Consider the following 27,768-nt stretch of genomic DNA (forward strand, 5'->3'; position numbering starts at 1 on the left):
GAGCTCAATTTTATAAGGCTCCAGGGTCAGAGTGCAGTGAGAGAAAGAGAACAGCCCTGTCCTCAAAGCAAGTTTGCCTTTTTGGCTTTTGGGCCACATTCAGTAGCATTCCTGGTTCTACACTCAGAAATGACTCTGGGCAGGCTAAGGAGACCATATGGGATGCAGGGGATTGAACCTGGGTTGTCTGCATGCAAAGCAAATGTCCTACCTGCTGTGCTATCACTCTGCTACCACCTCTCCATTTGTTACCAAGTTGCATGAATATCTTTCTCTTAGCAGCAGAGACTTGAGTTTGCTGAGCAGGACTGTGAAGTGATGTTATCCCAACGCTGACCTGCTTTTGCTCACTATTTTGGACAGGATTCCTCCTTGGAGAAATATAGGGTCCTCAGACACAAGTCAGTTCCCTTCTGAGTGGAAGAAGTCATGTCCCAGTCTGCAGTCATTATGTTAAAAACTATAGTTTTTACTGTAAAATTGTGCTGAGGAATGAAATCTTCCCACCTTGTAGAGAATAATAAATGCCCAGGAAATAGTTACGCAAACATTTGCTGCAAGTTCTCTCAAAATAACTTGATAGATACTTCAATTACATTAATCCTTCCTCTCTCTCTCTCCCTCCCTCCCTCCCACCCATTTACCATCCCTCCCTCCCACCTACCTACGCTTCCTTCCCTTCCTTCCTTCCTTCCTTCCTTCCTTCCTTCCTTCCTTCCTTCCTTCCTTCCTTCCTTCCTTCCTTCCTTCCTTCCTTCCTTCCCTTTCCTTCCTCCCTCCTCCTCTCCCTCCCTCCCTCCCCCTCCCTCCCTCCCTCCCTCCCTCCCTCCTCCTCTCTTTCTTTCTTTCTTTCTTTTCTTTCTTCTTTCTTTCTTTCTTTCTCTTTCTTTCTTTTTCTTTCTTTCTTTCTTTCTTTCTTTCTTTCTTTCTTTCTTTCTTTCTTTTTCTTTCGCCACACCCTGTGATGCTCAGGGGTTACTTCTGGCTATGAGCTCAGAAATCACTCCTGGCTCGGGGGACCATATGGGACGCTGGGGATAGAACCAAGGTTCATTCTGGATCGGCCTCATGCGAGGCAAATATCCTACTGCTGTGCTATCGCTCTGGCCCCTATTTTCTAAAAATTTTTAAGAAAAGAGGGCTTTTCAGGAAACTTCAGGGGTAGGGTCTCCTTGTATTTAACCAAGGCTTTTCCTTTCCATGCACCCCCATATTTTGGTGGGCCTATGCAAACAATATTTGTCACTCTAAGACCGTTTTTACTGTGCTCTTTTGATTAACCCTTAAAAAAAAACCTCTTAAACTTTTGATGTTAACTTAAACTAATATGCATGTGCATGAAAATATAAAAAAATACTATGCCTTCAATGTTTAAGGAGTCACATAAATTTCATGGCTTTAGATTGCTTTGTGTACTGCTAAGAAATGTTATAATGTATTACAATCTGGGGACTTGTGGACAAAGTAATTGTACATGGGTTCTGCCTTATTTTTCTTAATGTTCTTTGACTGTAAGTTCAATATTTAGGCGTCAGCAAGGGGATTTCTTCTGAGAACTCTGTTTATGGGCGATTGTCCTTTCACTGTAACTTTAACTTGTCCTCTTTGCATCATTGTTCTCATAATTAAAAATAAAAAATTAGGGCCCGGAGAGATAGCACAGCGGCATTTGCCTTGCAAGCAGCCGATTCAGGACCAAAGGTGGTTGGTTCGAATCCCGGCGTCCCATCTGGTCCCCCCGTGCCTGCCAGGAGCTATTTCTGAGCAGACAGCCAGGAGTAACCCCTGAGCAATGCTGGGTGTGGCCCAAAAACCAAAAAAAAAAAATTAATTAAAAAAAAAGAAAAGAGGGCTTTGGTTAGAGAAGCAGCAAAAGCTTTATCTGCTGCAGCTTGTGAGTCTCACTCCCAGGAGTGTATGCACCAGAGCCACCGACAGATTCATCCCCGGCTATAATTCTCACTTCAAGTCCTAGAGGAAATGGGAAAAGAAGCATTTACCAAGAGCAAAAGGAAAATGCTGCTGCTGGAACACTCTGGACACAATTTTGTGAAAATTGAGGTAGAATGTGTGTGTGGTAGCAGGAGAGCGTTCTTTTCTCTCACCCCCGAAGATGGAGAGGGAGGACAGAGATGTCCATCAGGGAACTCACTTAAGTGGTGACTCAAACAATGGTGAACAGCAACCACTAAAAATAAGGGCTGGTTGTTGGGACTTTGTCTTGAAAACAGAAGTGAAGATTGAAAAGAAGTTGGTATTATCTTCCATTGAACCCATCTCCGGTTATAATTACAATTATGCTCAAATGGAAACTTTTGTTTTAGAAACAAAAGCGGGAGCCCAAGTGATGATTATTGTTTATGGAGACATTTGGGGCAACCGAAGCAGAAAATCTGGTCCAGGATGTTTCTTTTAGATGGTGCACTTCTCAGGAGGGTCAGAAAGCAAGCCAGTTCTACAAATATACACACCAGCATCAGATCCCCTAGGCCAGGTAACCAGGATGCACAAATCGTTCTTTCCACAGGCAGATGCACCTTTCTTCCTCTGTGGAGGGGAAGTGCGCATCTCTGCTGGCCCATTATTCATCAGTGACTCTTGAGACTGAAGGAGGCTCCCCACTTGATAACTGTCCCTAGATTTTAGGAATTCCTGCATTTGTTTAAAGATTCCACATTGTACTAGGCAATCTCCTGTTACTAACATACCATCCACATTTGTAAAGAAATATCCCAGTGTTGTAAAATCACCCCACACACTTTGTTTCCAATCCCAGGCAGATGAGTCTGAAGCAGATAGTAATGAAGAATGAATAAACCAAGCCAGTCAGGAGAGAGTCATGGAGTCAATGGCTTCTCGCTTTGTGTTCTCTCTGAGTGCCAAAGCCAGACTGAATTTTCTTAAATAAACCACTACAGATTTGCCTGGGCAGGGGAGGGTTCAGTGAGATCTAGGTGTATTTTTACTTATCTAAGGGCTAGGTGTAAAGAAAAGAGGAAATTGGGGACCACCTTTGTTTTGGGTAAAGACAGGGTGTGACAACACACACCCATGAGTTGGAGGAGATGAGTCTAAAGCAGCGTTTTTCAACCACTGTGCCACAGCACTTTAGTGTGCCATGAGATATTGTCTAGTGTGCTGTGAGAAAAATTCCAATTTCATCTGTAACGTGTGGCTTCAGCTCACAAATAGACCAATCATTAGATTATTTCATAATAAAGTAATTATTTTTATTTATTTTTTTTTTGGGTTTTTGGGTTTTGGGGTTTTTGGGCCACACCCAGCATTGCTCAGGGGTTACTCCTGGCTGTCTGCTCAGAAATAGCTCCTGGCAGGCACTGGAAACCATATGGGACACCGGGATTCGAACCAACCACCTTTGGTCCTGGATCCGCTGCTTGCAAAGCAAACACCGCTGTGCTATCTCTCTGGGCCCTTTTTTTTTTCTTTCTTTTTTTTTTTCATAATAAAGTAATTATAAAATAATTTCTTTGTGTTTATTTGATTCCTATTCAAGAGAATTACTTTATATATAGTCAATATAGGCAAAGAGTTAATTTTTTTTTAACATTTTCTAATGGTGGTGTGCCTCATGATATATATATATTTGGTTTTTTGGCCACACCCATTTGATGCTTAGGGGTTACTCCTGGCTAAGTGCTCAGAAATTGCCCCTGGCTTAGGGGGACCATATGGGACGCCAGGAGATCGAACAGCGGTCCTTCCTTGGCTAGCGCTTGCAAGGCAGACACCTTACCTCTAGTGCCACCTCGCCTGCCCGGCCTCGTGATATTTTTCATGAGAAAAGTGTGCCTTTGCACAAAAAGGTTGAAAAACACTGGTCTAAAGGATTTGATTTCTAGACTGTAGGTTAGTGAGGGACAGAAGGGAGCCAGGGATAGAGGGAGATGAGAGGAGTCACATTTGAGGGGGAGCAGTTGCCCAAAATAGCCATTTATATTGGGAGAGGGCATTTTTGGATTAAAACTTTTAAATACATTTTATGAAAGCACCGTGACTTACAAAGTTAGCCATAGTTGGGTTTAATGCATACAACATTCTAGCATCCACCCCACAACCAGTGTCAACTTTCCAATATCAGTGTCTTCAGGTTCCCTCCACTGAAACTCTCATTCCTCCCCATCTTGATTGGAACCTTTTTGTTTTTGTTTTTGTTTTTTTTTTGACCACAACTGGTCAGGGGTTTCTCCTGGATCTCCACTCAGAAATAACTCCTGGGAGCTTGAGGGACTATATGGTATGATGGAGATCATACCTGATCAGCTGTATGCAAGGCAAGTGCCCTTCTCACTGTGCTATTACTCCAGCCCCTTGATAGGAACATTTTTAAATTTGATTGCTAAAGATTGGTCTCATGATTTCAGTGTTGTTGAATTTGTTGATTTAGGTAAAAAAAAAAAAGCTTTATCATTCTTTGATACCATAATGTACCTTATCCTCTTGAGCCCTGGACCCCCCCATTACTTCCTTTCTGTCTCTTCTCCTTTCACCAGCTTTTTAAAATTAAAACTTGAAAAAATTGCAACAGCAATATTTGATATCACTCATGGGTTTCAGAAATGCACCCTGTGAATTAGCATCTGTAGATATTACATGAATCTGGGTTCTTTTCCTTTCCCTACATATTGACTCCATTTCAGGATGAACCAACCTCCTCCATGTCCATCTTTCTAGTAACTTCAACCTCATCTTCTAATAGTGTAGGCCCTTGCTCTGGGTTCTGGGCTCTGGAATCATTCATGTTGAAGGCAGGCAAGACAAGCACCATGACTCCTGTACTATCTCTCTGGCACCCGAGACACAGAAGAGTATCTATTTCTGGATTAAAAACTCCTGGAAAAGTTTGTCTCACAGAGAGGAAGAGAGAAAATGAGGGGGAGAGAGATGGAGGGAAAGAGGGAGTGTGTGTGTGTAAGAGAGAAAAGATAAAGAGATGGAGTGTGTGTGTGAGAGAGAGAAGAGAGAGAGAGGAAAAATGTCTGCCAGAGGCAGGCAGAGGAGAGGGCAGGGGCCAGGGCGGGAGGGAAACTTGGGACATTGGTGGTGGGAAATGTGATGTGTGAAGTGTGTTAGACAGTGTATGACAGAAACTCAATCATTAATAACTTTGCAACTGTTTATCTCATGGGAATTCAATTAAAATTTTATTTTTATTAAACAAAATAAAATCAAACAAACACAAAACTCCCAAAGTTGTTCTCATTCCTACTGCCCTGCTATCTTCCCCCAATGGTTGTGAAGCTTTTTAGTTAAGAACACTAAGTTTATGGGGCCAGAATGATAGTACAGGGAGTAAGACACTTCCCTTGCACAACAAACCCAGGTTCAATCCCTGGAACCTCATATAGTCCTCTGAGCTAGGATTAAGCCCTGAGCACAGAACCAGGAGTAACGCTAAGCACTGTCAGGTTCGCCCCTCCCAAACCCCACTCTAAGTCCTTGTCTGCCCTCCTGAATTGCAGAGATGGGTCTGTTTATGGTCCATTTGTTCCTGTGTGCATGGCAGAGGATCAGTGGCATTGGTAGGAGAGGGTGACCAAGGAGAGACACAGGCCAGAACCCTCTGTGCAGACCTCCTGCTGTTTTTCTCAGGTTAACCTCTTGTCATTCAATAAGAATGACAACTTCAGTTGTCACCTTTAGATATCCAGTTGATATTCCCACATGAAGGTAATGAAGGCTTTTCTGTGAAGACCAGCAAGTTCTTCACCTTTTCTTAGGACCTCCTCAATGGTTGAAACTGGAAGATGACACATAGGCCACAGAGCTTATGTCCCCTCAAATTGTCATCTCCTTAGCTCTCCAGTGGTTTGAGTTGAAGGAGACTATATTTTCTTTACTTCCTATAATAATCTAGTGTTTAATATCCACCTTAACAGAGTAAAAATGACATGGTTTTTGGGTGCATGATAAAATGCTCCCCATCACTTAGCATCAAAGAAATGCAAATTAAAACAATTAGATGTTCTCTTTTACCCTGGAGACTGGTACACATTAAAAAGAACAAGAACAATCAGTGCTGGTTTGGATATGAGGGAAAAGGAACCTTCAACCTCTGCTGTTGGGAATAACAACTGGCTTGAACACTTTGGAAAATAGTATGAAGTCATAAAATTCTCATAAGAATTGAACTTCCATGTGAGTTATCAGTCCCACTTCTACTCTAAGGACCCAAAAGTACTATTTCAAAAAATCATCCATGCTCCTATGTTCACTGAAACACTATGTACAATGGCCAGAACATGGAAGTGATTCACCTACCCAAGCACAGATGAGTGGATAAAGAAATACACCATGGGGGGCCGGAGAGATAGCATGGAGGTAAGGCGTTTGCCTCTCATGCAGGTCAGTGGTTCGAATCCCGGCATCCTATATGGTCCCCTGAGCCTGCCAGGAGCGATTTCTGAGTGTAGAGGCAGGAGTAACCCCTGAGCACTGCCGGGTGTGACCCCAAAACAAAACAAATCAACAACAACAAAAAAGGAAATACACCATGGAAAATGACTCAACTGTAAGAGAAGATGTGACCAGGCAATTTGTCACTCAGCATTGTGCTGAATGATGTCAACCAGATAGAAACAGATACAAAATGATCTTCCCACCCTCATTCCTAAGAAGCATTTATATTGCTTTAGATCATAGGTAGAAATGGTTGTTGGACATTTATGACTGTAACTTGATCATGAACAACTTTATCTGAAAAAATAAAAGAACCTGTAGTATGAACAACCTTGTAACAATGGTGTTAAAATAAAAAATTAAAAAAATAAGAGGAATAACAACCTCTTGTGCTATATGTAAATAAAAACCCTGATCGCATGCACGCACACACACACACACAGACACACACACATATACACAGAAAGGTTCAGGGTAGCAGAAGTGTATACACCTTTCTAGTGGTATCCCTTGGACTGTCTGGTGGTGGTTTTTGGTCCTTGCTCTGAGCCATCACCGAAAGAAAGAAAAGAAAAGAAAAGAAAAGAAAAGAAAGAAAGAAAGAAAGAAAGAAAGAAAGAAAGAAAGAAAGAAAGAAAGAAAGAAAGAAAGAAAGAGGGGCCGGGCGGTGGCGCTATAGGTAAGGTGCCTGACTTGCCTGCGCTAGCCTTGGACGGACCGCGGTTCGATCCCCCAGTGTCCCATATGGTTCCCCAAGCCAGGAGGAACTTCTGAGCGCATAGCCAGGAGTAACCCCTGTGTGTCACCGGGTGTGGCCCAAAAATCCCCCCCAAAAAAAAAGAAAGAAAGAAAGAAAGAAGAAAGAAAGAAAGAAAGAAAGAAAGGGAGGGAGGAAGAGAAAGAAAGGGAGGGAGGAAGAGAAAGAAAGAAATAAAGGGAGGAAGAGAAAGAAAGAAAGAAAAAGGAAGGAAGGAAGAAAGAAAGAAAAAGGAAGGAAGGAAGGAAGGAAGAAAGAAAGAAAGAAAGAAAGAAAGAAAGAAAGAAAGAAAGAAAAGCAAGCAAGCATCATAGTAAGGCAACAACCAATGGCCAAAGGCAACAGAATTTGAGACAATCTATAGAACCAAGGTGGGGAATGTGGGGTGGACAGTAACACTGAGACAGTGGTGGAAGGAAGTGGACACTCAGGTGGAAGGTGTGTATTGGGATGTTGTCTGCATGAACCCTGATGATGGACAGGATTACAAATCACAGAGCTTCAAATAAAATGTGAACAAATATATATAATGCCTTCTTCAAAACACTGGCTTGTATAAATCTGCACAGGCAGATATTGAATGGAACAAACCAAGGCAGGTGTCCATGGACTAATTCGTTGGCTACAGTCCCTGCCTTGCCAGCTTCAGGTCTCAAATTTAAACCCTGGTGCCACTGCAGGGTCCAAGTGGTTCTGTTGTCTAAGACCTCCAGAGTAAAACATCCTTGTGAGCACCACAACCAAATGTGAACTAGTGCATGACACCAAGATCTGGGAACAATCCTATCAGCAGAGGATAAGGAAGGGAAATTTTATTTATTTGAGGAGGGGTTCACACCCAGTGGCACTCAGGGTTGATTCCTGGCTCTGTGCTCAGAAATCACTCCTGGCAGGCTCAAGGAACCATATGGGATGCTGGGAATCAAACCCAGATTGGCTGCTTGCAAGGTAAATGCCTTCCCCACTATACAATTTGTTCTGGTCCCAACAAGAGATTTTTTTTAATTAAATAGGATAAAGCAGACCCTGCAAAATATGAAATTAAAACCCAAAGCTTTTCCAAGTGAGATAATAGCTACTTAGGATCTAAAGCATATATAGTATATAAATGCTTCCTAGGGATGATAGGGTATGGAACCAGGCTCTAAGAACGGCTACAACAAAGGCTTGCAACTGTTGACACTGGTGGTGGGAACTGCGCACTGGTGAAGGTTGTTGTACGTTGTATGACTGTAACTCAATCATGAAAAACTTTATCTGTGGAAAATAAACCTGTGTTATTAACCATGGTGTCTAAATAAAAAATAAGGCCTGCGAATCAGCCCTATTCTACGGTGCACACATGTTTAGCTATATACATACACACATGTACACAGAGATGTGTCCATAAATGCAGCATGAACCACATGAGCACGCACACACCACCTGCAACGACACGTGCAGGGATGTGCATGTTGCATGTGGTAGGTGAGTGGACAGGTGCATGCTTTCATGTGGGCTCACTTGTGCCCACAGTGAGCACTGGAGGCTGCTACTTTCCCTTCTGCAGGGGATTTTAGCAAAGCTGTGAACATCTCCATGGAAACCAGCCTCTTGATCCTCGGGCTTTCGCAGTTCGGAATCTGTATCCATCAGGCTGGGCCTGAAGAGGGAATTTCACAGCACACCCAACAGGCCATTGGAGAACACAGAGCCCTGCCTGAGCCTCCCCATGAGCTCAGGGTATCCCCTGGAGGAAGGAATCCCAAGTTACTTCGGAAAAGCTTCCGTGTGTGAAATTTTCATGACCCTAAAGCTTCTGGCAGGTTCATTACACCTTCCTGGCCTCCCCAGGATGCCCTGAAATGCGGGTCTCTCTTGTGACATATTCTGGTCCTTATGGAAGAATTTCATCATGATAAGACAGTCCCCTTCTCAACCCAGTACTGTTTAGGATTCTGGTGAGATCACAATGCGTTTCTTTGTTCTTTTATCACAATGATACTTTCTAGATAGTGAGAAAAAAAGGTAATTTCAAATGAAATATTCCCACTTTTCAAATATATATATTTATGTGTAATTACACATATATTATGTGTAATATATTGTTATACACATATATTATTAATATTATTGTGTAAGTACATATTATTTATATTATTATATAAGTATATATTTAAAAAGTGGGAATATTTTCTTTGAAATCACCATTTTTTCTCAGTGGCTAGAAAAAAATGTGTGTATATATTATATTTGTGTAATTGAAATCAATATATATATAATTTATCTATCTATCTTTCTATCTATCTAGGGACTGGAGTGATAGCATATTGGGTAGGGTGTTTGCCCTGCATGCAGCTGATCTGGGTTCAATCCCCATCATTCCATGTGGTCTCCCAAACTTGTGAGAAATAATTTCTGAGCACAAATCCAGGAGTAACTGCTGAATACCTCTGGGTGTGGTCCCCCCAAACCAATATATATATATATATATATATTCTCATTCTTTTCTACTTTTCTTCACCAGAAAATTGGTATTCAGGTTCAAAGAAACATATATTCCATCTTTTTGTATTTCTAATGGGGATGATTACAGTTAGCACTCCTGCCAGAAAGAGGCTAGATAGTGAACTTCAAAGTTTACTTAGAAATATAAACATGAGCCATCAGGATATAGCAGACTTGAGGTGCTAGGACACTGAGCCCACAGGAATTTTCCACTAGTCTACTATTTTTACCCTTCTATTAAGATTAAAGCACACACAAAAAAGATTAAAGCACTTTTTTGTATCATTATAGTCTGGCCATTCAAAGAGTTCCCCAAATTCTGTGATCTTTCTGAATGTGGGTATTGTTTCTGGTTTTGTTTGTCATTTTTTTTTATCCCTCATTGCTCTAGAATTTTCTAGTGAAAAAATTTCAAATGCCTTTCCCTCTGATTGACCAATTAGCTTGGAGGATTCTGGAGAAAAAATTTGGAATCAGATAATCTGTGAAGCCAGTTTGCTTAAACTGTAAATTAAGAGGGAAATGAAAATCTGAACAGGAAGTCAGAGCATCATTGGCTCAAAACCCAAGGTTCTTTGTTCACCTTTTCATGCGAGTTTCTGGTGTCTAAAACCATCATTACTTATGACCAGAATGAGGATGTCATGGGCATTACAAGACCATGCTTTGGGAGGAGGGGCCTGAGTTTTCATCCCAAAATCTGAGAGGAAATTCTGCTTCAGGGTTTGGGTTGGGAATGTTGGAAGAAACCTGTCCAAAATCATTTTCCTACTCAGAGTCTACATGACTTTTATAAAATTAGAGACTTAGGCTTTTTAATAAATGTCAGTCTCTTTAAAACTTCGCTTTATCCTGTCTTTTTATGCTACTGGTTCTGATGGGAGTAAAGCCTATTAAAAGAAAGCAGGTAAGCCTTTAAAAATCTTGAAGAGTGAATTCATTTTCTATTTGGCTGTCCAGAAAGCCAAGACCATTGAGAAAATACTAAATCTAAATACTGTTTTCCTACCTGAAAATCTGGAATAAAAGATAAGACGTGAAACGATAGCATACCTACACTTAATTTTGGTCCTAGAAATCATATTTCATCATCTTAAAAAGAAAAGAAGTTAAAGATCCTTTTAGGAATATATGAGGACTTTTACGAAAAAAAAATGAACAGAGCTCTGTTTGGAAGGAAGGAAATGGGATGTTTCCTGAGGTGGTTCTGATAGTTTCTGTTTGATTAGAGAACAATTGAGGTAGGAGCTCTCCTTCCCCTCCCTTCTTCTCCCCACCCTTCCTCCCTCCTTACCTTTCCCTCCCTCTACTTCTATCCTTTGCCTCCCTCCCTCTCCTTTCCTCTTCTTTCTTCCTTTCTCTCACTTTCTCTCTCTCTCCCTCTCCCTCCCTTTCTCTCCTTCCTTCTCTCCCCCTCTACTCTCTCACTTTTCTCCACTCCATTTTTCTTTCCCTCTCCCCTCTTCTCTCTCTCACTCTCTCCTTCATCCTCCCCCCTCACTCACTCACTCTTCTTCCTTAGCCCTCCCCCTTTCTACCTCTCTCCCACCTGACAGATCATTCTGACTTCACCTACCAGGAGTTGCTGTCCCCTTCCAAAGGAGAGGCTTGCTTCTTCACTAGGCACTCGAATCTGGCCCTTCTGGGGAGGACACTTTTCTGTGATACCTCCCACCCGTGCCCATGGAGCCAGGGCACATTATTCCAGCCCCTACCAACACAAACACACATCCACACCCACACCCCTATATGTTCACCAACCTGAAAGACCCACTATGTGTCTGTGCAGTTTAATTGGGAGCACCTAGTGTAGGGTAAGTACTTCAATCCTCAGCTACATGAATGACCTTGACTTCTTGCCCACTACCCCTCACTCAGGCTGGGCCTAGTATTTCCCATCATCAAGCTATCTAGAGGCATCAAATATCACCTAATCTGCGAACAAAGATCTTCAACACTTGGAAAATACCAAAGGGTTTTGGAGAAGAGGGGCCAGAGACAATTTTCTCTGGATGTTGTGGAGCCTGGAGAAAAGGGACTCCATTTTATCAACCTAAAGTTAAGTTTCCATTTAAGGCTAACAAAGCTAAGTTTCATGTATGGACTAAGTTTTTATTCCAACAATAATGATGCAGACCCCAAGGCCCTATAAACTACAATATACCACCCTAAATATCTAGCCATAAAAGGACATGATGAAACACCCTTGACAACAGCCAATCAACTTAAAGGTCAAGACTTCCTGCTGCTAGCCCTATATAACCTGACTTGTGACACCCCAGGGGGTCACCTCCTGCAGGCAACGGCCCCTATCAGTCAGTTTGTGGCTTGTTGGTGAATAAATTGAGTAAAGTTTTGCTTTGCTTTATTTCAATTGTGTGGTTTCGTCCTTCAACTCTGGACCCTAACAGGTGCCACCACACTCACAGGGATTGACAAGACCTTCTCTTACTGACTACTACTGTGATCTTATTTCTCCAGTGCAGAGCACATACCACTCTGCATATATCCTTTTCACATCCATCATTTCTTCTCCAGCACTGTTGACAAGTACCTTATCATTGATCTGATTTCTGCCAGAGTACATTGAAATACCATAACATATGGGTTCTGCTCATCTCCAAAGTGGCTGCTTTGGTTCATTCTTATTCTTTCCTCCAATCTTTCCTGACTGGGACTTGTATGTCGAAAACTATTTCCCTCAACATCCACATTTGAAAGGTTCAACTTAAGCTTTATTTTCTCTGTTTCCCTGCTTCACCAGAATCTCATCTTGGCCAAGAAATGAAAGAGCACTTAACTTCAGGGTCCTCATAAAAAGAGGTCAAGTTATTCTTCTAGTAGACAGTGAGGTCTAGGAGACTTAGGACAAAACATCCTTTGTGTTTTGATGATTCATGTCTGTATGAGAATCTTTAAGCTGTCTCAAATAATAGGAGAAATGGAATTTCCTAAAAGCACCAACACTGTGAACTAAACAACACTGGAGACTCAAACCTACAGCAAACAATGTGTCAGCTCAGGAGTCAGGAGTCAGGAACAGGAACCTGGGACACTGGTGAAGGAGTTAGTGACCCCTGGCAGCACTCAGGGGACCATGTGCAGTGTTGGGGATGGATCAAATCGGGGTCAGCTGTATACAGGGCAACCTCTTTCTCACTGTCTTCTCTTTTCATTCCCCAGAGGATCATGCTCTCTGTTTTGCTTTAATAGGACCTTTACTCCTAGGTGAGATAAAGACCAACCACTGAATGAAGTAAATATCTCCTAGATCTAAAACTCCTTAGCAACTCAGCAGGCGGTGATGTTTGCTTTGAGTGGAGATTCAGGAAATCCAAAGGGAGGTTTTGATCTCTCCTGATTTGATGTGAATCCCAGAACCATGGGTTGGTGCTGCGGGGGAAGGAACCTGAGAAGTGGGTGGGAGTTACCAAATTGATATGGCCTTATCTTTAGGAAGGAGAAAAATCAAGTAGAAGGTGAGGATCACTTCTGAGATACAGGTACTGTTGGAAAGAAACCACCTGTCACAAAATAAAACCCTCCAAAGTAGCATAACTCCAAAATATTTGAGTATTTAGGGGCCAGAAAGAGCGAGCACAGCTGTAGGTTCGATAGATTTGGTAGGTTCGGTAAGTTCGATTCCCAGCATCCCATGTAGTCCCCTGTGCCTGCCAGGGCTGATTTCTGTGTGTAGAGCCAGGAATAACCCCTGAGCGCCGCTGGGTGTGGCCCAAAAACCAATCAATAAATAAAGTTTAAAAAATATCTGAGTATCTAAGGCCAATTTCTAGTCAAAGTGTGACTTTGTAACTATCAAGTCTTTGTGAGAAATATGGGACCAGATAACAACCTCAAATGCTTCCTGTCCTTGTAACAGAGAGGAAAACAGAGTAAGGGGAATGAGGAGTGAAGAAATGCAAGGCTGGCTTGAAATACAAGGTTGCCCCATATGAGACAATGGCCATTCCCTTAGTGCCATTTCATCATAGTAATTTTCTAGTATTCAGCTTTCAATACAGTAATATGCTCTTCTGTATGTATACATATGTTAACCAGCAATAAACCTATTACTTACATGGTATATGCACATTTGATTATAATGATTGGTGTTTATGAATATACATTTTAGCTTGCTACTTGCCTCTACCTATAGATTATCAGCCTTATATAACCATGTCAAAACACTGCCTGGTAGTCATGATACTCAGCTGCAGGATCTCAGGGTTAAAGTATTGTGGAAATTTTTTTTTTGGGGGGGGGAGCACAGCCAGAAGATAGTAGGAAGGGCATGTGCTCACCAACACCTGTGCCTCCAAGCCGTTGAAGGGTGTTCAGTTAACTGGGCACTGAGCTTTGAAGAGCAACTCCTGGGTTCAATGTTTAACCAGCCACCCCGGCCCTCTCTGTAGTACTCAGGACCCAAACAGGGAATATCCGGGGTGGGGGTGGGTGGGAGAGAGGGAGAAATGGAGAGAGGGAGAAAGAGAAAGACAAAATGTAAAAGGGAGCCCAAGAGAGGAATATGGGGTTCCTGAGTTAAGGGGTTCCTCCCTCAGGAGATCTGCAGAGTGGCCCTCCCCACGGAAGTGCCACTCACACTTCCTGCTTCCTGTCTGCCACCAAATTCCAGGAGGCATCTGGACCCAGGGATGCCTGGGATTGCCCCACCTCTCTCTCTCTCTCTCTCTCTCTCTCTCTCTCTCTCTCTCTCTCTCTCTCTCTCTCTCTCTCTCTCTCACACACACACACACACACACACACACACACACACACACACACGAGAGCAGTGACTGAGCCACCAGCAGGCAGAGAAAAAAGACAGAGACAGAGAGACAGAAAGAGACAGGGAGACAGAAAGAGAGACAGACAGACAGAAAGAAAGAGACAGGGAGACAGAGAAAAAAATCAGAGTCAGAGAGACAGAGAGAGGATGACTGCAAGAGGAAAATTATTGATCTGAGGGAGTGATGGGGAAGGAAGGAGCCTTGAGGGAAATTGAGGAAAACTGGGGAGTGAGAAACAGCTGACAAGGATTTGGAGCATCAAAGACAGCGATGAGTTAGGGTCCCAAGAAGAGTCGAAATCAAAGTAGAGTACATTTATGGGCATGGAGGCATCGGAATCACCAGAGCAGAGTAACCAAAGCAATAGTCAGTGAGTTGAGTGCTGTTCAAAGACTTTGCTGTTCAAAGCCACATCAGCCTTCACTACAGTTCTGCTTCTTCTCTCTGTCTCTGACTCTGTCTCTCTCTAAGTCTCTCTGTCTCTGACTGTGTATGTCTCTGTCTCTCTGTCTCTGTCTTTCTCTCTCTGTCTGCTGCTGGGCCAATCCCAGGCACTCCTGGGTCCAGATGCCAAATGGAATTTGGGGCCAGACAGAGGCAGCAGGAAGTGGGGGTGGGTGGCACTTTGTTGGGGGAGGGCCACTCTGCAGATCTCCTGAGGGAGGAGAACCCACATTCCTCCTGGGCTCCTCCTACATGGTCTCTCTCGTTTCTCTTTCTTTCTCTCTTTCTCTCACTGGCTTCTGTCTTTGGAATCACCACCAGGAGCAGACCCAGCTCAGGACCCAGGTTGCCAGGACTACGGGAACTCTGGGTCCCTGCGAATAAACTCCTTTTCCCTTCCACCACTTCGGGCTTCTCTGACTTTCCCTCCAGAGCCCTGCAGCGCCTCCCCTCCTGCGTCCTCAGCCCGTTGGGGCTGGGCTGGCTCCTGAGCCTCTGCGTGGGAGCTGCGGCCTGCTGGCTGCTCCCCGGAGCCGAGCTGGAGCCTCCGGAATTCCGTGTTCTCTGAGGCTCCTGGCCATCTGTTCTGAGCTCCAGGGCGTGTCTGATGGGAGACTCGAAGGCCCTGAACCCCCACACGCCTCACACCCTCAGACGCAATCTGCCACCCTAGGGGCCATCAGCCCCCCAAGTCCCCCACCCTTGCATCTTCCTTCTGCTTCTTTCTGGGTGCTGCAGAAAGCTAGGGGGCAGGGAAGGGGAACCTCCCATCCCCTAGCCCTGCTCTGGCCCTGGCTCCTGACTGCTTTTCCTCCTTCAAACCTGCTGTCCTCAGGGGCCTGGGAGAGGGTGGAGGGGTAGAGGGGTGAAGGAGGAGGAGAGAGGGGGAGGTAGGAGGAGGAAGGCCTCCAATGGCAGGTGCTGGGGGCCCAGACAGGAGCCAGGCTGCAGGCGTGGGCAGAGGGAGGGAAGGGCAGAGAGAGGCACTGGGAAGGGGCGTGGAGAAGTGGGAGGTGAGAGCTTTTGAAAATGCATTTGTTGACTCGTCCACGCCCCACCCCACCCTTTGGGGCTAGAGCAAAAGGCAAGTGGGTGTGCTCCTGTTCTGGGGCGCTGTGGGATTTGGGGGTCCTTGCTGGGTTGTGGTTGAGCCCGGGAGGAGGTGGGGTTACTTCAGAGCCCTGGGGGTCACTGGAGCACCATTTTGTCTACTTTGGGGACTTGGGGGTGGTGGAGCCAGAGAGGGGACATTTTGGGGGCTGGCGGTCTTGGGGGGCCTTCTGGCTTAGGGGGACTGCTGAGAGATTTATGTCTGCCTTGGTGCCTTCTCTTCTTTCATACCAGGAGATGTGTAGAGGCACCAAGCCCTGATCCCAGATGTGGAAATGATGTCCAGTGAATCAGGAGGACTTTGGTGCCCTAGAGATGGGGGGTGGGGGGTGGGTATCGTAGAAGGTCCAGGGTCCAGGTGCCCTCCAGGCTGGGTCTAGGAAGTGCAAAGTGAGTGAGAAAAGTTCTTCAGGGAGGGGGGAAGATCCTGCACCAGCTGTCTGGGAAAGAGGGAGGCTCTGTCTCCAAGGAGAGCTGGAGTGTCTGCCTCCTCAGCCACTCCCTCTGTCCCCCCAATACTGCCATCTCCCAGCTCTGCTCTGGAAAACTCATTCCAGCCCCCAAGTTTCACTTGCTTGTCAGCAATACAGCAGAAGTTCTTAGGGCTGGGTTGTCTTTGGGGGAAGGGGGTCAAGGAATGGGCAGCTAGACTTGCTAGATGCCCTTTGAGCAGATTCAGGCCAGTGAACGAGAGACAGACAGAGACAGAGACAGAGTGACAGAGAGAGAGGTGAGAGGAGAGGAGAGGAGAAAGGGAGGAGGGAGGAAGATAGAGATAAAGGAAAAGAGAAGCAAAGAGAAGTAAAGTGTGAGAGAGGAGGGGGTGAAGGGGAGGGGAAGGGAGGGAGAAGAGAAGGAAGAAACTAGGGGAGGAGGGAGAAGAAAGGAGTGGAGGGGAGAGAAGAGAGGAGTGTGGGAGGGATAAGAAGAAAGGATGGAGGGAGAGGATGAAAGAGGAGAGGAGGGAAGAGGAGAGAGAAGGGAAAGAAAGAAGAGACAAGTAAGGGGGAGGATAGGTGGAAAGGGGAGTGGAGAGGAGAGGGGAGAGAAGGGAAGGGAAGAGGAGAAAAGAGGAGCAAGGAGGTGAGGGGAGGAGAGAAGAGGAGAAAAGTGAGGAGAGGTGAGGAGAGAGCCTAGCCTAATGCTCAACCTGTGTGAAATGGTGGGTTGTGCGTTCCACAATCCCCAAAGAGGTAGAGGAATCCTCATGACCCCAATCCAGGTAGGACAAGAGACGCAGGTCCAGCGGCAATTCCAACTCAGGAAATAATCCGTACACGGTTGGGAAGGAATAGCAGGCCAGAAACTCACACTGCAAGCTGTTCACCCACAAGCCAGTCCCTCCACCACGTGGAACCACGAGCCAAGATGGCAGCTTCCCCTCCAGGCAGCCAAAGCAGCCTTTATTGAGAAAAACAAGGCCCACCCCAAGGGAAGGGAAAATAGCCAGATGAGTATGCAATGGATGAAACATCCTTTTAACATGTAAACCAAAGGAACCAATTGAGATATATCTAATGAGAAGGCAATGAGGACCTATCCAAAGGCCTCTACCAACAAAAACTAGATCCAGTCCATCATGTGGTCTCCCAGGCAACCCTCTCTGTCCTGCACCCAGTCAGCCCCCACCTCCAGGATACATTTCACACTTGCCTCCTCTACCTACAGTATAGCTTTCAGACCCTGGTTCTGTCCTGCAGGAAGTCCAGCCCACAGGAAGCCTAAGCACACTTGACCCTGGAGAGGCTGATCTGATCCAAGCTACAAATGATCCCACATCCTTGCAGCTCAGTCTTAGGATGACTCAAGGCCTCAGGGTCCAGCCACCAGTCATCTTTCTTGTCCTTTACTTCTGATCCCTCATGAGAACCGGATTTATGATACATGTGTCCCAAGAAGCTATCAGCTTATACCTCCATCCTGTCCCTGGCCAGGTCCCTGAGCTGACACTCATGTTCCTACTGGAACCTGATGTACTACAGGTCATTGTGGGCTGCAGACATCATTCTGGGTCCCTGGGCAGCAAATCTGGGTCTTCTGCATGCCAGACAAATACCCTACCCACTGCCCTATCAGTCTACTCCCTCTGTTTGATCTTTTATTGATTATTATTATTAATATTATTATTATTATTTGGTTTTGGGTCACCTGGCAGTGCTTAGGGGTTACTCCTAGCTCTACGCTCAGAAATCACTCCTGGCAGGCTCGCGGGACCAATGGATGCCGGGATTTGAACCACCATCCTTCTGCCTATAAGGCAAATGCCCTACCTCCATGCTATCTCTGGCTTGATCTCTTAAAGAAGACACAATAATCCATTTATGTGTAATGGCAAGTCCTTCATCCGTGCTTTTGAAGATGAAGAACACCCATCCTGTGATCGCATTTGCAGCCTTCCAAAGCATCTGGACCCCAACAGTGCAAGAGAAAAATCCAGTTCTAGTTAGAAGAAGCCATGTTTCAGTAACCAGATGGGCTTTGCTTGGCAGTTTAACAAGCAAAATGCTTCCTGGCTCTGGAAATTTATTCGAGTTGTGTTTTGAGCATTTGTGGCTTTGTTCATATTCCTTTCTCCCCATTGGCTATGGAAGTGGTGCCCCCATCAGAGTTATTATGGAGTAATTTGCGTTAATCCTTTGCTTAGCCAACTGACAGACTCTCCTTACTTAATAATGAATTTATTTTTATAGCTTCCCTCTGTGGAATTAAGGCAAAGTGTTACAGAACATTATTCTGGAGTTTTATTTTGATGAGATATTTGTTAGTGTGGTGTGTATGCCTGGTTAACATTTCCTGGTGAGTGTTTCCAAGAGTTAGAGCCCATCAGTTACTTAATAACGTCCCTGCTCTCTGTTAGGACCAGGAACTGTAAGGATAGTTCAGAGACCAAGGCCTGTTTTCAGACCTTGGATTTGCCCATCCATGAACATAATCTATATGATCTTTTTTCATAAAGACAAAGGAAATAAGGATGGCTGTACCCGCTCACCCACACTAAGGGCTTGAGATTCGATTTTGACACTTTTCCACCATAGATCATTTGAATTATTGCAGAGACAAGAATGAAACATCATACCCACACATTAGTAGCCTGGAAGGAGATATTACATAAACACATCTGGATCCAATACAGATAGAAAAAATGAAAATGCCTTCTTCACAAATATTGACTAATAGATCTCTTAGAATATCCTTATGTTTTATAAGATCAGAAACATCAATTTCTAATGGAGCCATATCCTAAAAACTCACAGAACAATAACCTTTACTTTTATCCACCCAAACGCTATAGTTATTTTCTGGTCACTACACTAGGTTGACTGTAAACCATTCAGAAACCCACCAGGTCTTTTGTGTTGCTGATTTTGGATTTAGAGCTTAGAACTGAGTTAGAGAGTGAGGTAGTGAGTCAATGGCTGGGGAATTCATCGATGCTGTCTATCATCCTGAACTATATTTTCGTCATACAGACAGAGCATCAATTTGGAAGTAATGCAGGTCATAGTATTAGCAAGTACTTCGTACCAAACGCAAGTAACAAGGACTAATTTACTGGTACTGGAATGAAATATCCTTCCAGAACTGAGAGGTGCACTCTAGACCTTTGTGAAGATTCTCCTTGCAGAAAACCAGTTTGGAATTCTGCAAACCAAGTGGCAAATCCTTTGAACACTTTTCAGACTACAAGACTAGAGGTGGGAAGAAGGGTGGAGCAGAAAGCGGGTGGGGGGCTGGAACAGGAATGAAAACAGAAGAGAGGGGTGGTTGTCCCTGAGACTCTTAGCTTACATGATAAAATTAGCAAGGTAAAATTAGACATACACAAGAGGGAAGAGGTTGGAGTCTGGGAACAAAGAGACACATTGTCAAGAATTCCTTAGCTTTATCCTTTACTGAAGGGTGATTTTCTGGGGATAAATGTACACGGGTGATGCTATAAAAGAATACTTAAGATTTCAGAAACAGTTGAAGGAAATAGCAAGGCCCAGTTAAATGTGGGTAAGGTACATGGTAATATTGGAAGCCAAATTTAAAAAGCTGTTCATGGTGCATAAATAATGGAAGATTTTCAAGCTTACCTTATAACTTTCTATAGGACATTTGTCACCAGACACTATTTTTCCAAAGCGAAAAAGGCATTGCAGTGTGTTGTTTCATAGCTACATAAGCATGGATATTTACACACCAATATAGGAAACTGCATTTCTCATTTTGCAGAAGGATTTTAATTAATTCTTCTTTCCTCTTCAAAGTGTCTTCTGCGTTCTATTTATTCAGCTTAAGTGCTTAGAGCATTACACTGCCGATATATTAAAAACCTAAAACATTTCAAGCTACTTACACCTCAAACACTCCATTTTTAATAGCGATGCCTGAAATTTCTACATTGAAATTAAATTTTGAGAGAATTCTTTTTGCTCCTTAGATTATCCAGTGTATGGAATATCATCACAGAAAATGTCAGCTCATTTTTATTAAATCTCCTAAAAGTCAGGTCAACAGAAATGGTAGATTGCCATTGTCAGTGTGGTATTACTAATAAAAATCCATCACCTTTCCACAGTTCCATACTTCATGTAACAATTTTAGCACAGAATTTACTCTCCTTTCCAATAAGTGGATCTTTGAATAATGCATGAGGGACCATCCAAATAACATAGCATGGTAAGCACTCCCTCATGTTCTCAAGATTGGAAAATAAAGGCACATCGAATCCTCAAAAGGGTGAGGTTTCTGTAAAAGTGTGTGATTTCCATTCAAACCCCGAAATAAAGATGGCAAGTTACTCACTCATGGATTCTGTCAACTTGGCCATTGTGGTGGTAGCTTCTTTGTGCTTTTCCTGGTGATGAGAAAACACAAGAATTATGTCAAAAAACATGCCTTGGACATGAACAAACACAGAGTTCTCTACTAGCTGGGCTTCGTTTCCTTCTTTTCTCTACTGTCAGATCTTGGTCATCCTTGATGAAAATTTTTTTTTTTAATTTAAACAATTGTGATTTACTGAAAAGAAATCCTTCTATCCCAGTCCTGGGGGCGGGTGGGAGGTTTGGAGGATGTGGGTCTGGAAGCAATGCTCATACAGGAAACAATCCACATCAAGTTAGGGAGATGAAACAGGTTCAGGAACTTCCAACACATGTGAGCTATAAGCAGAAGGATTTGGCAGACAGACAATCTGTGGAGCAAGTGGAGGAAATCTCGGATTCATGGCCTTTATTGGGAAGGGTTGGCCACCTCCCCATGGGTGGAGAACAGGTAAGGGTAAGTGGTCAGTCTAGAAGTTCTTCCCATCTAGATGGGACAAACAGATGCAAAGCAGAAGTCATCTTTTTTTTTTTCTCAAATATTTTGTTTTTGTTTTTGGGCCACACCCTGCTGCTCAGGGGTTACTCCTGGTTGTCTGCTCAGAAATAGCACCTGGCAGGCACGGGGGACCATATGGGACACCGGGATTCGAACCAATCACCTTTGGTCCTGGATCGGATGCTTGCAAGGCAAACACCGCTGTGCTATCTCTCCGGGCCCAAGCAGAAGTCATCTTGATTAGGGTGAAAACAGGTTACTCCAACACTTCATAGTTAGATTTCAGACACAATATTTCAGGATCAATTCCACCACCAGTGTCAACCTCCCTTCCCCAATGTTCCAAGAGTCCATCCCATGCCTCCCCCTGCCCCTCCCCAGCCTGGCAGTCAATTTTATTTTATTTTGGTTGTTAAAGTTTGGGTCTCATGATTTCATTGTTGTTGACTTTGGCTTGGATATTTAGTTTTGTCCTTTACTAACACCACCAAATGCACCTGTCATTCCTTGGTTTTTGTCCCCCATATTTGTAAGACAAATACATTTGTGTTTATATTTATATTATGTGTTCATATTTCTGAAATATAGTTGAGAAAAACATATTTGTGTTTCTCCTCTCCACTCGAGATGAAATGAATTTTTAAAACCTCACATTATGGCAATACGATCAAGCAGGAGCCAGAAAGAGATTTGAGGGACATTAGGAAACTTTCTGTGGCTCTTGGAAATGAGTTCACCATCCTAATCTTGGATACTTCTAATCGCTGGCTCACAGCCAAGTTTCAAAAGCTCTTTGACTCTCTGACACCCATCTGCCACTTTTTCTCTTGTTGAAGCTTTGTCAGTATTTTTGGAGCTGATATATATATATATATATTATAATTTGGTTTCATTTTTATTCACAATATTCAATAGGTTTTGTAACATTTTTCTTTGTCTTACTTTCGGAGTGGCTGGAACCTTTTGAAAGTCACCATTTTTGATGGGTTTGTAACCTTCAATCTATTTTGGGCTGAAAACATGTTGTTTCAACCTGGATATAGGTTATAACCCACTGCGTCTGAGAGCCAGAATGATACATACATAAATGGAATCTGTCCTTATTAAAAAAAAATACTTTGGAGCTATGATGCATAAGAGCCATTTCTACTGAAAAATGCTTTTCAATTTCCTTGGGTTCCAGATAAGTTTTGTCCATTATTACTTTGCCTCTTGACAATCTTATTCTTTTCTTCTGATTGTTAAAAAAAATCTTATTATTTAAAATTTATTATTGAAAAATTGTTGGAGTGACTAGTTCTTACTTTAATCAGGATATTTATTCTATGCATGTGCTTGTTCCACCTAGGTGGGAAGAACATTTGAATTGGCCCCCAATCCCTACTTGTTCTCCATTCATGAGGTAGTTCTATTCTTTCCAATAAAGACCTTGAGTCAGAGAGACTACTTTCGATTTTGGTCCCACAGCTAGTCTGTCTGCCTGCCAGAGTTTTGCCTTTTGCCTGCTTGCAGAGTTTGTAGGGAAGTTCCTAACCCTGTTTTATCTCAACCTGGTGTGGATTATTTCCTGTGTCGGTGTTGCTTCCAGACCTGTGCTCCCCAATCCCTCCGGATTGGGTATGAGGTTTCCACTATAAAAAATTACAATCATAATAATTATAAAATAGAATTCTCTCCTCACATCACTCCCAGAGGGAAACATTTTCTCTTGCCATGGATATAGCTGTGAATATGTCTATATATGTATGTTTATATACAGCATATGATCCATTTGTGTAAACATAAATATGAACATATACTGTTGTATGCTACTCTCATTCAACTCTATCCAATACATTTTTCCGAGTCCACAAAGTTAAAATACATGACACTCAAATTCGTGAAGTGTTCCATATTTAAAAATAAAAAATCGTGGGGGGAGGCATTGGTGGTGGGAATTCACCAGTTGCACTGGTAAAGAGGGGGTATTCTGTTTATGACTGAAACCCAACTACGAACATGCTTGTAATTATGGTGCTTAAATATTTATATTAAAAACATAAAAATGTAAAATAAAAAGGGAAAAATAGACAAAGTAAAAAATACATCATCAGGGCCTGGAGAGATAACACAGCGGCGTTTGCCTTGCAAGCAGCCGATCCAGGGCCAAAGGTGGTTGGTTCGAATCCAGGTGTCCCATATGGTCCCCGTGCCTGCCAGGAGCTATTTCTGAGCAGACAGCCAGGAATAACCCCTGAGCAACGCCGGGTGTGGCCCAAAAACCAAAAAAAAAAAAAAAATAAATAAATAAAAATAAATACATCATCACTTCCCAGTGACTGAATTACATTAATTACTCTGATTATAAATGTCACTTTTTTTATAAGATAGTATGGAAAACATCCTTCAGTTCACATGTTTATTTGTTTGTCTTGTTAACTACTGAGAAGAAAATTGAGGGCCAAAAAGTATGGATCTTAAGAATTTTGATATACTTTGCTCCCCACAAAGATGGGACATGACAGTGCTGAGAAGTGTCCATTTTCTTAATTTCTTGCCAACTTATCAATAACATTGCCATCTTTACCTCTTCAGTCTTTCTAGCCATAGTAGGCATTACATATCATTATTTTATACCCCTAATCTCTCTCGGATCATTGACTTGTACACAACCACAACATTCTTCATGGGCGATCGGATGTCAGGCATGCTGTGTCAGGCGAATTTGGCCACCAGCATCTTGGCTCATAGAAGCCAAAGCTGAATTTATTTTCCAAATAACCATAGTACCACACTGAGAGTGTGTGCTATGGCATAAGTACTGAACAATCAAATCATTACCACAAATCATTATTCACCCTTCTCTTGCTGTTCTCAAGCTACAAGGGTCTACTTTGAGTGTCAGCAAACAACTTTGTACTTCCCAAGTACACTTGCGGTTTCACGAGCTTTTTATCTAGAGCAATGCAATCATGTACCAACTCTTAAACTAATAAGTGCCTTTACCAACAGAAGGAGCTAAAGGACTGTAATCTACCTTCCCTCCTGTGGGCATCCCATCTAGGCTATTGACCCGATTGTGGTTTATATCAAGATGCAGGAGAAACAGCATAGGAAGACGTGGAGAGGCTGAGACCCAAAAGTGTCCTGCAGAGACCCCCCCTCCCAAGAAAAGCTAAGAGGAAGTGGTTGCAGTCACACAGGCTCACAGGACTGTGCCCAGAAGCTGCTTTCAAGATCTGCTCTGTGATTTCTGGCAGTTCACACACAGACACAACATCGAGGGACAGGCCTTGGTGAACTTCTTTTGTGAGCAGCAGGAATCAGTAGGGATCTGGTGATCTATATCTGCTCTCTCAGCCATTATTGACCTTATATTTGACCCAGTGACTGGATCTCTCTCCTTAGCCTTAGAATGTAGCTTGTGTCACTTCATCATCTGCCCTCTTCATTAATCCTCACTCTGGGGCATTATTCAGCTTGACTTTTGACTAGGGCACCATTGGGGAAACTCTCCAAAGCATAGGCACCTAGATTCTAGGAATTATTTCTATACAAAAACCCTGTTAGTGTGGTCTTGTGTGGAAGGCAGTTTTATACCTCGTGTGACCCAAGAATCCAGCCATTTCTTCATGCCCTAGACCTGCTGGTGGGTGGCTCATGGCTGTTATTTCTGCTCATAAGTGTTGGATATCCTCGTCTTGGAGAAATCAAACACTGCGTGTATCAGCACTTTTCTCTTCTCTGTAGTTGAATGGAAACTTCTGACATTGAGTAGGGAGGGGCCCTTGAAAACCCTAAATTTAGCTTTCTCAGTTTGACTCATCTATATCATAACTTCTGGTGAAAATGATGGCATATGTTTCTGCATGAGCCGTTTAGTGATTCTATGGGATGCCTTCAAATGCTGTATGTCCTTTCCTCACTACCAGAAAGTCGAGGTTCACGATGACACAGCAAGTCTACCCAAGAATGCAATTTCCTGCCATTCTTGATCCTGAGCAAATTATCCTTCTTATTTCCAAAGCCAAGAGTTTCCTCCAAAGTAAATTGGCTGGTTATTGGATTTGCCAAGCTGGGAAGAAATTTGAAATAAATAGGATATTAAATGTGGAAGAGATTGCCTTGGGGACTGTCAAGTTCAACACCTCAGAGGCACAGTTGATGGAATAGAAACCCATGCCAAAAGGAATTGTACTGCCCTGGTCTCTTTCCCTCATCAATAACTGACACTGTCCTAGAAAGAAAGAGGGGACACATGTCCATCACACATGGAGGTGCTGAGTCCAGCTTCCCAAGACAACAACCCTGGTGTCCTGTCAAAGCATTTCCCTCTCAGCTTCTTTGTATGCTTTCTTCAGTCTCATTCACAGTAACACCTCTTATTTCCACCAATGGACCATGTGGGGATCCAGCTCTAACCTCTCCACTGAAGTCAGACCCAGCTTGCTTGGACAGCCCCATCCAGCCATTTGACACATGCTCCAAAGATGAACCACGCTCTTCTCTATCTTCCATCTCTGTCCTCCAGCTCACCCCAGCCTCTTACAGCCGGTATTTTTTCTCTCCTTCTCTATTGATATTGATATTTCTTCCACTTACTTTCAATCTTGCCCTATTTTCCAACCCAGGCTAAGTCTATCTCTAATGCACATTTGACCCAGGAACTTTCTGCTTGAAAATTTTCTGTAACAAATGAGATGGAAGAAACTCTTTTCTTTTAGTCACATCTGGTTGTTTGCATGGTTTTGCTATCTTCACTCATTCTGTACTTGCAGGTACACTCCTGCCTGGCTATCACTATGCCTCCTACCTAGGCATTATAGTGTTTTATTGCTTTAGTGTGCTTTCACATATATTCTTAAGAAATCTTCTTAAACCACCCAATCTTTGCAACTTCTCTGACTTTATTTGATTTTCAAATATTTTCCAATTTTATAGACTTGTAAAAACTCTTATTGGATAATCTCTTCTGATGCACAAAGTTTATTTTATTTTATTTTATTTAAACACCTTGATTACATACATGATTGTGTTTGAGTTTCAGTCATGTAAAGAACACCACCCATCACCAGTGCAACATTCCCACCACCAATGTCCCAAGTCTCCCTCCTCCCCACCCGACCCTCCCCTGTGCTCTAAACAGGCTTTCCATTTCCCTCATACATTCTCATTATTAGGACAGTTCAAAATGTAGTTATTTCTCTAACTAAACTCATCACTCTTCGTGGTGAGCTGCCTGAGGTGAGCTGGAACTTCCAGCTCTTTTCTCTTTTGATGCACAAACTTTTAAATTATATCTATTTAAAAAAGTTACTGAGATTTTTTTCTGACTTTTATTGCTTATTTTTCTGAGCTTTATTATAAGCATGTTCATGTTCAAATGAATGCATATATCGAGATAATACAAATTATTATAGGGATGAGGTAAAGAAATTCTAGGGCTTTTGGAAGCTACATAACACCATCCCATAGTCCTTTTGTTAGTTTGTTTTATGAGTCATAGTTGGAGGTGCTCAGGCATTATTTCTGGCTCCACACTCAGGAATCACTCCTAGGAAACTTGGTAAAACATGAGATGCTGGAGAAATGATCTGGGTCAGCTGTGTATCAGGTAAGTGCCTACCCACTGTATTATCTTTCCTGTCTCCACACCTCCCTGTAGTCTTTTCTGGAGGTAGACCAGTTATTGCTGTCACGAAATAGCCCTAGGATGTTAAGAAATAACTTTTTTCTCTTTTGATCACTTTTCCTTAGTCTATGCATTGTAGATGAAATTTACTGCTTTCTGAGGGACCCCGGTGGAGGTTAACACATGATGATGAGATCCATGTTTGCTCATCTTGGGAGACAGATAGTGTGATTTCTGGTGATGGAAGAAAAATGAAAAGAAATTATTTCTCAAGAACTTTTGTTGAGAAGTTTGTTTCCATTGGATGTCAATGGTTTTATTTGAGATAAAAAACTGACATCCCTTGTATAAAACATTTTTTGGGGTCACTCCTGTTGGTGCTCAGGGGAATATGCTGTGGCTTATTCCTTATTAAGTGGAAACCACAAAATAAAAGTTTATTGATATGAAGAAAAGAGGTAAATGTGGTCTGTATATATGCTTTATATATATGTACACCTACCTACTTTGTATATATAGATACACCTCTATGATATCTTATCTTTAAGTATGTTTATTTTGAATGGAGTTTGTGCTTAGAAAGATTTTGGGACATTGGTGATGGGAATGTTGCACTGGTGATGGGTGGTGTTCTTTACATGACTGAAACCCAAACACAATCATGTATGTAATCAAGGTGTTTAAATAAAAAAAATGTTTTTAGATAAAAATTCCTGAAAAAAAAAGAAAGATTTTGAATTTGGCCTTATCACTTAACTGACTTACTATTAATTTCTGTGGCCTTCAGTTTGCTTAACTAGAAAGTAGAGATAGTGTGTGTCTGTTCAACCGTCCCTCCCTGC

The 27,768-nt window shown here is 42.9% G+C and overlaps 1 protein-coding gene across 1 annotated transcript in view; it reads right to left on the reverse strand.

Annotated features, from left to right (window-relative positions):
* KCNJ6 (potassium inwardly rectifying channel subfamily J member 6) overlaps window positions 1–27,768 on the reverse strand; it is a 218,934-nt gene that overhangs the window by 119,351 nt on the left and 71,815 nt on the right. Inside the window, exon 2 of the mRNA XM_049785398.1 lies at window positions 20,797–20,848. Coding sequence (XP_049641355.1) covers window positions 20,797–20,821 — 25 coding nt within the window. The 5' untranslated portion in view covers window positions 20,822–20,848. The remainder of the gene's footprint in view (window positions 1–20,796; window positions 20,849–27,768) is intronic.

The sequence above is a fragment of the Suncus etruscus genome, chromosome 13 (assembly GCF_024139225.1).
Source record: "Suncus etruscus isolate mSunEtr1 chromosome 13, mSunEtr1.pri.cur, whole genome shotgun sequence".
In the NCBI taxonomy this organism is placed as follows: Eukaryota; Metazoa; Chordata; class Mammalia; order Eulipotyphla; family Soricidae; genus Suncus; species Suncus etruscus.